General features: G+C 36.4%; 1 protein-coding gene across 6 annotated transcripts in view; it reads right to left on the bottom strand.

Annotated features, from left to right (window-relative positions):
* The window catches only part of abi1a (abl interactor 1a), a 50,739-nt gene that overhangs the window by 17,096 nt on the left and 21,162 nt on the right, over window positions 1-12,481 (bottom strand). For all 6 annotated transcript variants that reach the window (XM_014997362.2, XM_088001386.1, XM_014997367.2 and 3 more), the window contains one exon: window positions 5,945-6,121. In XM_014997362.2, coding sequence (XP_014852848.2) covers window positions 5,945-6,121 — 177 coding nt within the window. The remainder of the gene's footprint in view (window positions 1-5,944; window positions 6,122-12,481) is intronic.

Below are 12,481 nucleotides of genomic sequence, written 5' to 3'. Positions count from 1 at the left end.
CTGCTAATGCACTAGAGCAATTCGATATTTAGCAGAAGTTATTGTTAAACTGCTATAGCAACAAGGTACTCAGCAGAAGCTAATGCTAAAAATGGTATAGCAATACTAGATTCACCAGAAGCTAATGTTAAAATGCTATACAGCAACATGTTATTAGCAGAAGCTAATACTACAACATTACAGTAATGCTATAGCACTACATTCAGCAGAAGCTAATGCTAAAATATTGTACTAATACTATAGCAACACAGTATTTAGCAGAAGCTAATGCTATAACACTAGAGTAAATTTATAGTAACAGGGATTAGCAGAAGCTAAAACCAAATGCTATAGCAACCCGGCCCTTAGCAAAAGCTAATCACAAAATTAAACCATGTGGATGGCCACCATGTTTCAATGATACAATGTGTTACAACAGTTTATTCACAACATAAAAGGTATGTAGCTAATTAGCATCAATCGTCCATGAAGGATTAAGCAACAAAGTAACTTGAATGACCCACACCAAAGCTTTGCAAGCCATGTACAGGAAACTGGTCATGAGTTTTAAAACGTGAACTGGAGGTGGGTTTACAGAGACCAACAACTAATTAAAACATAGCAAAATGGACCAATTTGGACCAAATCTACTGATTGCTTTGTATTTATAGCGCCAGTATAAGCGCAGCACTGAAACAGCTATGGTGGAAAGTCCTAAATTACAGCTAAATTACAACATGGTTGGTAAAGAGACAAGGTGGGTACTATGGGATGCTTTAGTTTTTCCACAGGAAGGACTACAGGTTGGTTAACATGGGAAACAACAACATTTCTTCACACTTACAGGGATCTGATGGGAAAGGGAACAAATAGAGGACTAAACAAAACGGGTCACATAACAGACTACACTTACCTTGGCTTTTAGCCACTTAGCATGGAAGGAGAAAATATGAGCAAAAACAGAGAGACAGAAAGAGGGCATGTCAACATAGCCATGTAATTCCTTCTTATTTACACTGAGTCAACATTTTGCAACACTAGGGAGGGTGAGCAGTTACATGCTACGGAACCAGAGGAAAACACAGTGGGTCCAATAACCCAGAACCATTCCAAGTCCTTAAAGTCAAGATCCAAAGAAATCTAAATAGACCATCTAATCAAGAGGTTTTACAAGCAGAACCGGAAGGTTTTCAGCTAACCTGACTTTACTTGTGAGCAGACGATCTGATATGAAAATGATTAAATGTTTTATTGGTCTGTAAATAAAAATATAATTGGTTCTAATAAGTGCACTAATTTTGTAAGGAAGTTTTTGCAGAATGGAATGATTCAAAGTTAGCCATTTTTAACACCAATACATAGTTCTCATGTGACGTCACCCTTACGGGAACTTTGTAGCCGACAGCCATCTTGGTAGGTATCCGTAACTAACTGCCATGACAGTTGCTAAGGGGTTGCCATGACAACTTAAAACTAGGTCTAGCTAACTTATAAACTATTAAGTCAAATGTTTCTCTCCACATACTTTCTTTTTCTTGGTCTCAAAGCCATGGTTGATTTATGCCTTGCGCTACACTAGCCTACCAAGATGGCGGTTCTGTGGTGAGGATCTCATCCGGTTCAGACTTGTGGAAACTACAAGCAAGATGGAGATCCTAGAGAGGTTCGACTCTAGATCATACAAGGTCACGGTTTTCATTTCAAGCAACTGGACGGTTAAATACTTCACCAAAAGTTTGTCATTTTTATTCTTTAGCTCCTTAAAAGGGAAAACATGCCGATGAGATATTATTGAACATTTTAATGATGATATCAATGATATTTAACCCAGATTTTCTTGTCCGTTTCATTTTCTTCCTTAAAATATCCCCATTCACAAAATTCAGATCTTTTTGATCCGATCTGATTTTTTTGCGTGATTGTTCATGCTAAATATTAAATTCAACGGCAATCAGACTTCTGTGTGAAGTTTCCTCATACCTACAAGAAATTCAGACAATACACAACATAGTTGTTTTTGGAAGTAATAATTGATGCCACTGTTGATGGATCAATTTTAAAGTTGAGCAATGGGAGCCGACAGTTTTGTCACAAGATCACAACATAAAATAAAATAAAACTCATGGTGATGGCCTAAATATATCTACATCTAAAACTTCAGAATGAAAATGAGAGTCAGTGGGTTTCTACATTCTCTATTTCCAAAAATAATGTTTAATTGTCACAGTTTTGGCAGCTTTAGTTCACATCCTGGTATCGAGGCGAGCCAGCGCTGCAGCTAAGCTACAGAGTCAAGTGGCTCATCTATAATGCAGCTTCCCTGGTGGCCTCTGCAGGAAGCTGTGCGATAAAGAGACCCAACTCAGAGCAAAACTGTGGCATCATCAGCCTCTTTTCAGAAAAATAAAGCCATTTAACTCAGCTGATTTAACTCAGATTTCACATTCAGATTAATCTCTCTCATCAGCTCGCAAACAGATTCAATTTACTATCTAGGTCATGGTGGAAATGCCGAAACCGCAGCGCCTCATCTTAATGGGAAATGCTGCATCTGCTCTGCTGAATCAGTCTGAAAATGTTTCGGTGATCGTTAACAGGTTCGTGAGGACTTGGGCATGTTGAGTTTGGACAAAAGATGCAATCAAGCAGAGCTGCAGGAGAGTCGGTGAGTCTCTAAATAATGCAGTTTGGGCTTTGTTATTGTTAAAGGAAAGCAAACGCTTAAATGCTGCTAAAAGAAAGAGAAACAATCCAGCTCATTTCTACGGTGTCTGCCAACAGGGCATCTAGGTAAAGGATCTGAGGCGTCACTGACAGAGAAGAAACAGGAAAAACTTTTTAAAAATCCAACTGTTTACATATTCAGTTTATGTTTTAGGGCTACAACAAACAATTATTTTCATAATCGATTATTCTGACAATCGGACAAAGAAACGGGTGCATTCTGCAGATGTTCTACTTTAACCACTAAACTTTTTATATGAAATACATTAAAGAATGTAAATAAACCCTAAAAATTAATTCCTTTTTTGAGTAAGGTACTTTAAATTTGAAGTGGGGTGCATAACACTGGCAATACACCGTTATAAATATGAAATAATGCTGTTATGAATATGAAGGAGTCTATAAATTTTTTACCACTGTTATGATGAAGTGTCATTTGGTAAATAATGACACTTTTAATGCAAAATTACACAAAACGTTGCATTAAAAAGTCAAATAAAAGTGTCAACATTACATTATTAGGCTACAAAAATGACACTTATTTTTAAAAGGGTCATTTTGTACCAAATAACACTTCATGACACTCATAAATATTTCATGTTTACGACAGCGTCATGTCAGTCTTATGCACACACCTTCAAATAAATTGTAACTGAAAATAAAGATTTTATTTTATTTAAAAAGGTAACAGTGCAGCTTTCCTTTAGTGAACACTTGATCATTTGCAGGAAAGGATGAATTTACACAGAAAATACTACATTAATCTACAAATAAACATTAATCTGTTTATTTTTTCCATTTACTCATTAATAACTGGATATCAAAAGGTCCTGAATATGAGATTTTTTGCATCATTTGAACCAAATGAAGGTGAAGCTGCTACTTGAGGAGTTCTGAGTAAAACATAATTATAGATTCAAGATTTATAAAACCTTAAATGCAAAAATAACTTTGTACATTTTTGTTTTAATCACAGTTCTGACTATGTTCTTTCAGCTAAATTTCCTTTTTTACATCTATAACTCCACTTAATTATTCGATTTACTAAATTCATCACGATTAATCTGATTAATCGTTCAGCCCTGGTTTGAAGTATCAGATCAGGAGTAGTGTTCATCTGTAAGGCGCTCTGTTGGTGACATAATGTCAGATTATCTTCAATCTCGTCAGCGAGACATTCAGGAATCCAGCTGGGATGACGTCAGGGTTTTAAAATTAGATGTCAGATGTCCCTGGATTTACAAAACGCCCCAACTGAAGTGATTCAGCTGCTGTAAAATGAACGGATTGACTATTTAAAGTGTATATTAGGCATGCTATATTAGCATGGTTAGCATCCTTTGAGTGTATTAACTCTAAAACAGGCGATTTAGTGAAAGAACAACAAAGTCAAAGCTGTAACCAAATCAAAACTAAATGTACAATACATGTATTTTACATTTAAAACAATGAAAAGCAAACTAATCAAATACTGATGCATTTTAGGCAATATAATATTCATTTTATAATTTAATAAGACATGCATTTGTATCTTTAATGCATTTTTAACATTTTATAACAAAGGCTTAAATGAAAAATCTGCAGAATGTGCCAATTTTTATGCGATTAATCGATTAATCGTCAGAATAATCGATTCATCCCATTTTATTTCTGAATCTTATTGCAGGATTTTGTGTCAAACAAATCAATTTTTAGGCCAAAATCCACCCTCAGGCGGATATTTTGATTTTACCCATAAACATTAATTAAAGCCCCCTCACCAGATCATTGATTCTGGTCAGTAAGTAAAGCATGTCGCCACTGAAAGGCCCACATAAACTAATACAGAGTATTGACATCAGGTATTGATTGGCTCTTTGGACAGTGACGTAAACAGATTAGAAGAAGTTTAACCATGAAGACCACAGCAGCAACATGGATTGGTTTTCATGTTTCCCCGCACAGACAGATGAAATCTAGCATTTTTGCAACCGCATACATGAGAAAATCCAGTTTATGCTACAAGAATCGTCCCATTATAAGAGCTAAACAAAAAGATCAGAGGTTTTCTGGATTAATTAACTTCAAAACTGGCTGCTAATCAAATCCATTTGACGGCTGCCATCGACTGACTGATGGGACAGAAGACACTCCAGAGACGGGGCAGACGCGGGGAAACATCGGGAATTATGTCACTATGTTGGGACAAATTTGTGACCCTGACAGTGAGAGAAAGGTTTATTGCATCAAAAAGCTTCTTGACGACCTTTTAGATCAAGCTGACTGATATCTAAATAACTCCACAACAAGATTATGAGGATCTAAGTGCTCTGAAAAATCTTGTAAATTCGGCTCCATTGCCTCTTTCACAAAGCTCTGAGAACAGATCGGTTTTCTGAAAGCTGCATGATGTAATCTCTTTACGGTTCATCTCCACCCCCGTTTGGTTCCCACCAACCCACATGCAAAGCTTTTCCTTGGGGGCCAGGCGGTTTGGGGGGGGCTTTGTGAAGATGAAAGAGGAAGTACGAGAGAGACAGAGAGAAGAGTGTGAACGAGGTAAAGATTTGGAAATAGTGGTATGAGAGATTTTATCCCCCTTGTTTCTTCTTTTTTTTTTTGTTTCAAATGATTTTTTTTTCTTTTTTATTAAATTGGACATATGCAAAATTAATATTTTGCATGTTTTTTGTATTTCCATTTGAGTATCAACTGCTTCTAAAAACAGCTCAAGCTCCTAAAAAAATGTTATTTGGAGTCTGGAAAATGAGCCATTTCAAAAACATTCCAATTGCTAAGTCACATTCCGTTACCTAGCAACCTAAACTGAGCCTAGCCCGTTACCTAGCAACCTAAGCTGAGCCTAGCCCGTTACCTAGCAACCCAAGAGGAATTCCAGCACATTTTTGTTTTTTTAACTTTTACTTCACTACATTTTACAGTCAGTATCTGTACTTTCTACTTCACTACATTTTTACAAAGTGCCACGTTACATCCAAGTGTGTTATCTTGTGTTGAATAAAATCTTTTAGAGGCATAATTCCTCACTTGCTCACATTTGGCCAGGTTGACTTCAGTCTTTGATATTGGAATTTTTTGGATGATCTGAGACATTTATGTTTCACAAGAAAGCAAAAGCTGAAAAAAAAAACTGTAAGGGGACAAACAGGAAGGAAGTGGTAGACCTGAACCAGCAGATATCTTACATTTTAAAAAAATCACAGATGTTTGTAAAGTTAAGGAAAACCTTGAAAGCGCTCACCTTCACCCCGTGGCCAACATCGTCCAGGACATTGTAGTCAATCGGCTTCCTGATGTACCTGACGGGCCGCTCCAAGTTGGTCGGAGCGATGATCTTATGAGTCCTCGCTGTGTTTTTGTTGGTGGTGAGGATCCCGATCTCCCGCCTGGCGACCTTCTCCTTGTGTATGTCCACCGTCTGGTAACAGCAGAGGAAGTAGAGCGGTGATGAGATGAAGTGATGAAGAGGGTTTAATTAAATGTTTTTCCATCAGAATCTCACATATCTATGCCAAGCCTCAATTAAGTGAGCGGCCGTTTTCCGAGAGGTCCTAGCACTTGACCTGTATCTATTTAACGTAGCGTAGCATTATTTTGGGACTATAAAAACTGTTCTTTGAAAATGTACAAGGGTCATGTCCCCTCCCAAAATAATGTCAGCGGTGTCCGACAACAATGTTATTGATTATTTTACCTGGCAGAGTAAGTACATGTACAAACAAACACGTAGGCTACACGTCCGTCTAAGCTAGCAGATAAAAGCTACATTAGCTAAGCTAATTTTGCTAGTTTGGCAGTAAGAACTACAGGAAATATTGCAGATGTTTATCTTAGTATCACAAAGAGGTGGGTAGAGTACTCAAAAATTGTAAACAAGTAATAGTTGTAATGTACTTAAATTGTTTATAAGTTAGATAGGAACGAGGCGAGAGCTAGTTCTCAGCTTGTGGCTTATTTATTGTCGTCATAGCAACTCCATAGCAACAGGAATGACAGTTACAAGATGGCTGTCGGCTACAAAGTTCATGGAAGTGTGACATCACACGAGATCTACGTATAGATAACTTTTCATCAGTCCAGACTTGAGCCACATTAAGTTTATAACAAGTTGTAGAGCCAAAGTGGGAATCTCAAACAATTAATCAGAACAAATGTAGGGAAAATTTGCCCTTCATTTTAAAAGACCAACCAGAAAAACAACTCCAGCTACAAAGCAGCAACAAAGGATTCCTTTCAAAGATCTGGATATCGACTGAACTCCAACTCTTTTCCTCCAGACTCTGTCCTGAAGTTTGACACGCAGATATGAGGTCATCAGGGTCGTTCTGGTTGGCTAAAATTAGGCCCACAACAATGTGATTTATGTGGGATTTCAAGTCTTGTGTGAATAGAATCAGATTAAACAATAACTACATATGAAGGAAGATGCAAAACAGAAATCCGCAGGAAAAACCAACATGAACAATTAATATTTCATAACAGGCAGAGAAGGTCCTGTGTAATTGCTCCCACAGAGAGTTTTAATAAAACAAGAGAAATAATCCTCCTTTTTCATCCGTTCAGATTAGAGAATGAATGACAGTCATTTTCACCAAATTCAGATGGGAAACATTTTAATATTGATAAGAGACATTTTATCTGAAGGTGGGAAACAACTGAGCCAAAAATAAACAGAAAAATAGATCAATATTTGGTCAAATATGCAAAAAGAACAAAAATACATAACATATATAAAACATTGACTGCTTCAGGTAAGATTGTATTTATATAACCAAGTTAAATCCCCCTACTAAATCAATTTCTACATCTCTCAGGCTGCTTGTTTTCTATTAAATGTTACATTTATCCAAACAGCGTGAGAATTTCAATGACCATGGCTTCTAGATAATAAAAATCTGACATTCAGGATCTCAGAAAATTTTTATATTACATAAAACCAACAGAAAATGATATTTAAAAAGGGAACCATTATGCAACATTTACATTTCAAACGTTATTGTACTTCCATTGGGGTCTCAACTGCTTCTAAAAAAGCAACCCAAGCACTAAAACAAATAAATAACCAAATAAAACAGATGATTTTTGGCAATAACGTAATGTTTTTTTTTTTTGTTTTTTTTTCACATTATAAGAACATTATGCAGTCACCAATTATGAAACACGGAATAAACTTTGCATTTTGTCAAATGTCATAATCAAAATCATCAAGCAAATATACATAAAATATGTTGATAAATGTTCCAGTTATTATTAATCAAAAGCAACTCAACAGTTTTGACAGTTTAACAGAAAGAGGGGAACTCTTTCTAAAAACACAACAAACAGAAAGACTATATCTAAAGCTGGACGCCATCTGGTTTGATCAGCAGGACAAACATCAGTCCCGCTGGCAGAATGAGGGAAGTGAAAAGGCAGCTTGCCTCCTTTCTGCATGCAAAGAAAACAGCTGCAGAGCCGAACAGAACCACCTGACGTTACTCATTGGATCGGTCAATAAAAAAAATGACAAACACAAGATTCCTTTGAACCTGCATCAGAATCCACCGAACGTCTGAGCAGAGCTAAATAGATGCAAACATAATAAATAAACCAGAACATTTTAAATCACACAGAAGTAGGGCTGGACAATAAATCAATAATATATATATGGCAATAGACATGTGATCAATAGCAAAATACATCTGATAGAATATTCCATATATACTCTGATCCAGAACTGCACAGCATTCTGGGGGATGTAGGCAGAGGAAAAACTTTAGTTGCTCCACCTCTTAAAGCTAGCTAAACAAAATTGATGAATCAACTAGCCCACTTGTTCTTTGGTTACCTAGCAACTCAGTCATTCTTTGGTTACCTAGCAACAAGCTGTTGGGTAACTGGCGCAGCAGCAGTTTAAGGTTCCGCCTTGCAACTGCTTAAAAATAAACAGCGTGGAGCTAAAAGTGTGGATAAAACATGAAAAGTTACACAGCACTTCAGATATTTAAAACTAATAAATGATTATCGATATTGACTGATGTGAAACTCTTATATATCGTGATAAGTTTTTCAGCCATGTAGTTCAGGAGTCCAACTCTTCGGGAAAGAAGCAGAACCTTTAAAGCCAGATGATTCACATGTGAGGTCAATGAATGACACGCATATGTTCGAGAATGGCTGCCAGTTTTCCACAACATTCTGGCTCTGGTGGGTTTTTTTTCTTTTTTTACTCACCAGATACAGACTTTCCAGTTTTAAAGTTCAAACTTCTGAATCTGATCCCGTGCCCAGCAGAAGTACACCACACCTTTAAGTGGTACAATTCATCTTTAGTCATGAGCACGGATTAAGAAGATCTCTGGACTTCATCAGTTTGGGAAACGAGTGAGTCAGCGCCTGGCTGGTTGTTGTGTTGTCAGTGGTTACAAGAACCAGACTGTTTCCATCATGTTTAAGGAAATCTGGCTGCTTCTAATCAAACAAACTGGAGGCTATTTTTAAAATTTAAGCATCAACACCAAATGATCCAACAAGGAGACGTGCTGTAATATGTCTGGAGAGGATTCAAAAGGTCATTTTAGAAAATTACCACTTTTCCAAACTTCTCATGCATAGGAACCCCGTTCACTGCAAAAACAGAAAATCTTACTATGAATTTTGGTATCATTTCAAATATCATGATACATTTCAAATACGACAAAACTAACTTACAAGAAATTTTAGCAAGATATAAGAGCTTGTTTTAAGTCCATAATTCCTAAATATTGACTTGAACTGACAGATTATTTCACTTATAATAAGAGGAAAATGTCTTCTTAATGCCACCCACATTTTCACTCCCTTTTGGGGAATCAAATAATTATTAGGAAGTAGCAGAATTCCCAGAGTTAGAATTAAACAAGTTATTTTATAGAGATATAAACCCATAATTAAATAAAATGGATAAATTAATAAGAATTAAAATAAATAAATGGATAAATGAAAAAAATAAATATCCAAAATTAAAGACAAATAAATAAATACCTACAATTAAAATAAATGGCTAAATAATTATATACGTCAACACATAAGTAAATATCCAGAAGTAAAAATAATAAAAATAAATAAATACTACAAATTAAAATAAGAATGAATGAATAAATAAATAATTCCAGAATGAAAATAAAATATACAAACATCCAGAATTAAAGACATAAACAAATTAAAATAAATTCCCAGAATTTACATACATTTTCAGAAATTAAATTAATTCTAAGAATTAAAATAATTAGATCATCTTTTTTGAGATAATTTCGCACATGACTTCAGTTTTAGAGCACTGTAAAAACGTTCAAACGCCTATAAGGTGGTTTCTTCATCAACATTAAATGTTTTGAAGTGGAAAATTAATTTTAAGTGACTGGAATGCCTCCTTAATTCAAATTAAACTGAAAAACACTTTACTGATTCCAAATGGAAATTAAATGTTGTAAAATAGAAATCAAACTACACACTGTAAAAACAAAATCTAAGCAAAAAAAATCTGACGTAAAGCAAGATTTAAAGGTGAAACTCCTGCAGACTGAAGGCATTCTGACTCTGAATGATGACCTATGAATGGACCGAAACACAAACTATAATTAGGTTTCCTGCTTCCTGACAGAAACTGTTACATGGGTGTCCACTCTTCTGAGAAACAAAAACCGAACTGAAACATATCACAATATTGTTGTGTTCTGGGCGGCCCAGATGGACGGGCTTAAAGATGTCAGCAAAGATGCTTAAAAGGTGTCAGTCCGGAGAGACGGCCAATAATAATACTGGAAACTAAACCAGTGGGAGGGGTTGAAGTCAGAGGAGAAAATATCTTCCTCAAAAAGCTTCTGGTAAATATAACTAATGATAAAGCTATTAATATTACTCCTACTTTCCCACATTTAGTCATATTACAACCACAAACTTCAACAAATTTTATTCTGATTTTATGTGCTTTGTGTTCGTAACCAACACAAAGCAGCACAAAATTGTTTAGTGGAACAAAAAAGGTTTTTCAAAACTCAAACTCAGCTGGAATAGATTGAGAGTGTCTCAAACTTCTTAGCTGTCACTTTGGACAAACCATCTGGACTATTGCAACATTTGTTACATTTTCAGCTGGTGCAGTTCAGCTTCACATTGGACTGAGAAACCAAACTAATTGAAAAACCAGTTCCCCTCCTTGCCTGTGGTGGCGCTGCACCAAGAACCACTGAAGAAAACAACAAGAAAACCTCTAAAGAAGACACTAAGCGGTTGTAGGATTTCTCTTTTGTCTTTAGAAAAAGACAATGAGCCATTTCTCCCAATAGCGTTAAACTTGCGCGTTTGTTTTGGTTGAATTTACCCAGAATGCTCTGCACTGTAGTCCGATTCCTGCTTTTGGAGCCGCTTCTGGTCCACTTGGTGTTCCCATATGCATTCAAACCGCACCAGAGTTCACTTCAACCAAACCCAATAAACTGCTACTGGCCAGTTTACACTCACACGTGAGAATCCCTACAAACAAACACGCAACTATGCATCTGTACATCTTTGAAAAGCAGAAGTGGAGCCTCCTGCATAACCAACAAGAATCCCTGCAAAAAGACAAAATCTTACCAAGTATTTTTGGTCTAGTTTCTAGAACGAATATCTTAGAAAATTTGAAATAAGACAAAACTAACTTAAAAGTCACTTTTCAGTAAAATATAGAGGCTTGTCTTAAGTAAATATTTCCTTATCATTGATGAAAATGTACTTGTTCCATTGGCAGATTAACTTATAACAAGACTTCTTTCTATTTTATAAACATTTATCCGCCAATGGAACAAGTACTTTTTCATCAATAATAAGGAATTATTTACTTTAAACAAGTTAGTTTGTAACATATTTTCACTAGAAACTGGACCAAAATTGCTTCCTAAGGTTTCGTGTTTTTGAAGTGCAGCAAGTGGTTTCTTGCTACACCATTTACCAACAAAGTATTTTATTGGTAAATCAACATCAAAACACTGGTTTTCCCCAGTAGCCGTTGTACAGCGCATACTACAATAAAACCAGCTGACCAAATGTGCTGGAGCTACGCTGGGGTTGCAAGGTAACAGCACAATGTGATTTAATCGGGAAGTTTTTGAAGCTGCTTGTTTTCCAGACACCAAAAAACTCAACTTTTTGCCAAAAAAAACAAGTGGTTGGACTGTTTTTAGAAGCAGTTCAGACCCAAATTGAAGTAAAAATGTGTGACATATTTAATAGGGAATGTATTGTAAGTTTTATCACACCACACACTTCGACTAGCTTCTGGTTCCAGCAGATTTAAAATGCTTTATGGAAAGTGGAAGCTCATTTTCAGGGTAGGACAGAAACCTTGAGGACAAACCAGCCAGTAAATTATCTCAGATTTGAACCGTAAACTTTAAATTACACCTGTCCTCAGCTTCTCACGATTTCCAGACTTTCCTTTCTGTACTTGGCCAAGATGGCTGCCAAGAGTCTGTTTGACTGCAGCTAAGGCGTCATCTGAAACGCTCATCTGTAACGTCACACAGCTTTTTGTGCTACACTGAGCATGCTGGAGGCGTGAAACTCTGGAGAGATGATCTCTGCTCCAAACATGGCAGAAAGACACAAACTTTGAAAGGGAGGAAAGCTGCCAAGGTCAGGGCTTTGCTTGCTTACGCAGCAAACATGAGACACCTTGGCTGACTTTTCCCAATCTCACTTTGGGCTTCGGCCAACGCAGCCTCCTGTCCTAAAAGTCTGCGTACAAACTCTGATGTAACAATCAATTAATCTCAGGCCT

The sequence above is a fragment of the Poecilia mexicana genome, unplaced genomic scaffold (assembly GCF_051168715.1).
Source record: "Poecilia mexicana isolate PSO_F unplaced genomic scaffold, ASM5116871v1 scaffold_20, whole genome shotgun sequence".
In the NCBI taxonomy this organism is placed as follows: domain Eukaryota; kingdom Metazoa; phylum Chordata; class Actinopteri; order Cyprinodontiformes; family Poeciliidae; genus Poecilia; species Poecilia mexicana.
This window is presented reverse-complemented; position numbering and strand designations above follow the sequence as displayed.